Source organism: Hipposideros armiger, unplaced genomic scaffold (assembly GCF_001890085.2).
Source record: "Hipposideros armiger isolate ML-2016 unplaced genomic scaffold, ASM189008v1 scaffold_8, whole genome shotgun sequence".
In the NCBI taxonomy this organism is placed as follows: Eukaryota; Metazoa; Chordata; class Mammalia; order Chiroptera; family Hipposideridae; genus Hipposideros; species Hipposideros armiger.
This window is the reverse complement of record NW_017731358.1, coordinates 6722168-6725968: the sequence shown is the minus strand read 5'-3', so window position 1 is coordinate 6725968 and position 3801 is coordinate 6722168. Positions and strand designations below refer to the sequence as shown.

The window sequence follows — 3801 nt, the reverse complement described above, 5'->3', positions numbered from 1 at the left end:
TTGAATTGACTCAGGACATGGAGGTAGCCATGACAGTGCAACGAAAGACACTCATGAAAGAGGACTTCCAGAACTGCTTCAGAAAGTGGCAATAATGATGGGATAAGTGTGTTTGAAGCCAGGGAGAGTATTTTGATGGGATTAATGGCAATGCATCCTTTACTGTAATAAATTTCTTTTTTTAATTTAAACATTCACTATATTGTTTGATCACACCTCATAAGAAGAGGCTGGTTTAAGTGATTCTTAATCCCCTTCTATATATATTCTTTTGGGAAGCTAATGAATGCCCGCACACCCTTGCCTCAGAGAAATGCACACACACACAAAATTTCATATATACTTTGAGTGAGTTGATGGACTGACCCCAGGTGAGAAACTCTTTTCTAGAGCACTGCTCCAAAAAGAATCACAGAAAAAATATTTTTCTACAGGGTGGGGGTGGGGGTGGGGCTACTGTATGAGAAACTGACAAGGGGCTTCCCTGACCTCTTATCTAACACAATAATGACTAAAAAAGAAAAATTATTATGGAATGATTAGATCAAGGTGACCTAAACTACCTAAAATTTAGCAGCCAACTGGCTGGAAAAATCACAGGATTGGAGGGGGTGGGGTAGGGGGGTAGGGGAGGGGGGTAGAGTTGCAGAAAGAGAGAGTCAAAGTAAATTTGTCAGAAAATAGCAGCATTTGAGGTATCTATTTTGATTCTTCTCCCATAGGCTCTTGAAGAGTTGGGTCTTTCTTACCAGTTGAGTTCAGCTGTGTACAGGTAACCAAATATTTGAAATCAATGTGAGCCCAGGAGGAATCTGACTTAAGTCTTGCTAAAAACAAGCGACCCTGGTTGGCCACTACATCAGTGAGACCAACACAGGTGATCGATAGGTGATCCACTCTGGAGTCTAGTCTCACATCCACTTTAAGAGTTGGAAAAGTCTTTAGAAATAGCTAGATTAAGACAATTCTATTCTACCACCACCCTGAAAAGAGCAATCAAGTGTCTAGTTAACTGGTTACTACAAAAACACTGTCTGCTTTCTTGTAACTTCCATAAGAAGGTCCTAGGTTTGTTTTCTATAGATACTAACCAGTTTATTTTCTCTTCTGCCAAAAACAGCTGTCCTAAATTACCTGAAACATTGTCATGCCTTCTCCTTTATCTTCCTTCTTCCCTTCCCTCCCTTCCTTCTAAAAAGTTCCCTCTTACTCCTGTGCAGTCAATTTGCCTGCCTCCACTCTCAGCCCTTAGCGATCACTGATCTACTTTCTGTTATCACAGTCTTTTGAAACTGGATTCCTGTAGGTACACATAATAACAATGAGGATCAGTTTTGAAAATTGCTCAATTAAAAATGTCCCCAACATTTTAAACAAAATTAGAGACTCTAAAAAATCTGGTTGTAATAAAAAAAAAATTTCAAGAAAATGTATATGCTTCAGTATTGTTGATCATGTATAATATTCTAAAACTATTACAACATTTAAGTGATAAAATAATGTCAGATACAGTACTGAACTATAATAGCACATTTTATACGCTTCTGTCTTAAGGACTGGATTCTGCATTTGACATTAAAGTCCCATGGAGTCCCAATTTTATTCAAGTTGTCATCTCTAGAACCTAACACAGTAAACACAACAAATGATAAAAAAATTGCTTAGTTACTTATCAAGGTAACTAGATCTATTTTTATCCTTAGTATCTCCTAAAGCTGTTCCAATTAACAAGTTAAATAATTGTTCAGAAATCAAACACCATTTTTAAAATGCTATACAAATCCTCCATAATTTTACAGTTTTAACCAAAGACTGGTAGGATGTTTATAATAGAGAAAGGTGCCTTTTTTTTTGGCCTACCATGTAAACTAATCGTCAAAAATAATTCTTATTTTGTTTAGTTCTAGAAGACGGTATACTACTTGGCAAAATATGTATTTAAATAATATTTCTACATATGCATTATTATTTTCATCCTGTTTTATAGATAAGAAATCTAAGGTTCAAACAGATTAAATGAGTGTACACTAGCTATTACCGAATCTAGGCTCTGAGAACAAACCACCAACTCAAAACTATTTGTTCTTTTATCTACACCATGCTATTTGGGCGACTTGTGATCATGGTTAATTTGAGTCTGTCACATTAAAANATTACCTTCCTTGTACCTGGAATACTAAGTTGCAACCATAGGAGTCCAGATGACAGGGTGTATGGGCCCCCAGAGAGCCGATCCACAATGTACTTTCCTGTCCATTTCTTCCAGGAAACCCGAAGTCAGACCATATCACATCCTATTTTGAAAATAAAATTACAGTCCATCAAGAATCAAACAACTCCTCTGTCTGATAGTGTTGTACATTTTCACTTGCACATCTGGTTTTTGGCTTTTGGAATACTCTCTTATAAAAAATGCTACAGATGGAGGCAGGTTAGGTTTCCAGGGCAGTGTAAGAAATCTTTTTAACAAATAACACGCCTGAAGTACCTCATTAATAGTAGTTATTCAACAAATACTTACCAACTGCCCACACATGCCAGGCAGGCACTGTTCTAGAAGCTTATGACAAATCCATGAACAAAACAGACAAAAATGCTCACCCAAATGAAGCTCACATTTTAAAGGTTAGAGACAGACAATAAACAATAGACGTAATTATGCAGATATCTAGGGTGTTTCAGGCAGTGGGAACAGTGACTGCAATGGAAATAGTATTTTAATATCGCTGAAGTTCAACTCAGGAAGCCAGAAAGCCATATTCCTTCGACGCAACGCAGGTACTTCTGGGCATAAATAATGTATTAACTTTGTGCACTTCAATGATCACATAAAAGAAGCCCTCTTAGGTTAGTGGAATTATTTAAACTATAGATGGAGGCTCAGTTCATACCTACTAAATCAGAGTCTCCAGGTGAGGGTGTCACAGCATATCTTTTGAAATATATATCCATAAAGGACTTTTGCTATCATTCCAAGTGGTGAACTCCTTAAATGTAGTGAATTTTAAGACAGAGAGAGCATAGCATTCTATACTTTGCTCTCCTTACGCCTGGTTCTGCGGGCAGATCATGCCCAAGTCAACTACTGACCCACAAATACCATCTGGTCCAGTAGTTCCCAAACCAGGCTCCCTGGCATCCTCTCAGGGACCCAGGGATAGTGGCAAAGCCTCGTGCTTTCAACAAACTGCCCTGCTCTAAGTCATTTAGGTTTGAAGAAAGGGTGTTCCTGCTTTTAAATAACAGTTTCAAAACTACAAACATAGTTTGACATAAACCCAAATCCATGGAATTAAATATGTGTGTAAGCTAGAAAAGAACTAGTGAATCAGGCATGAAGGTTTTACTCATTTTCTTAAACCATGAATTTTTCCTACTGAGTTTTTAAAAATGCACACCAAAAACACTTGTGTGTGCAGAACACAGGCCTAAATACTGATACTTCTTTTATCAGTATCTTCAATCTATATTTTCTATTTTTACAGGCAAACCATTAACAGCTGTATTCAAAGAGAAAGAGGATTTGGGGGGAGACATTTAATAGATGGCTTGGAGAAAAACTAGAAAGAATATTTTCATTTTTGTTTTGAGTGATGAAAATTGCGCAATACGTGCACATAATGAGTGTCTGTCATAGAAAGGGTGGTTTTTGCAAGGTTGGCACCATTGTAAATGCGTATGACTCATGTGCAACAGCTACAGGGAGTGGCAAAAATCATGTGCCTTCTGGATACAGCCCATAAGCTCCATGCCATGAGCTTACCTTTGTATCTAACACCTAACATAACACTTGGCTCAGGG

At 37.6% G+C, this 3801-nt stretch overlaps 1 protein-coding gene across 5 annotated transcripts in view; it reads right to left on the bottom strand.

Annotated features, from left to right (window-relative positions):
• Nucleotides 1–3801, bottom strand: part of HSPBAP1 (HSPB1 associated protein 1) — a 62443-nt gene that overhangs the window by 19977 nt on the left and 38665 nt on the right. For 4 of the 5 annotated variants that reach the window (XM_019652663.1, XM_019652634.1, XM_019652645.1 and 1 more), the window contains one exon: nucleotides 2158–2294. In XM_019652663.1, coding sequence (XP_019508208.1) covers nucleotides 2158–2294 — 137 coding nt within the window. The remainder of the gene's footprint in view (nucleotides 1–2157; nucleotides 2295–3801) is intronic. The other variant, XM_019652655.1, reaches the window with a different exon arrangement.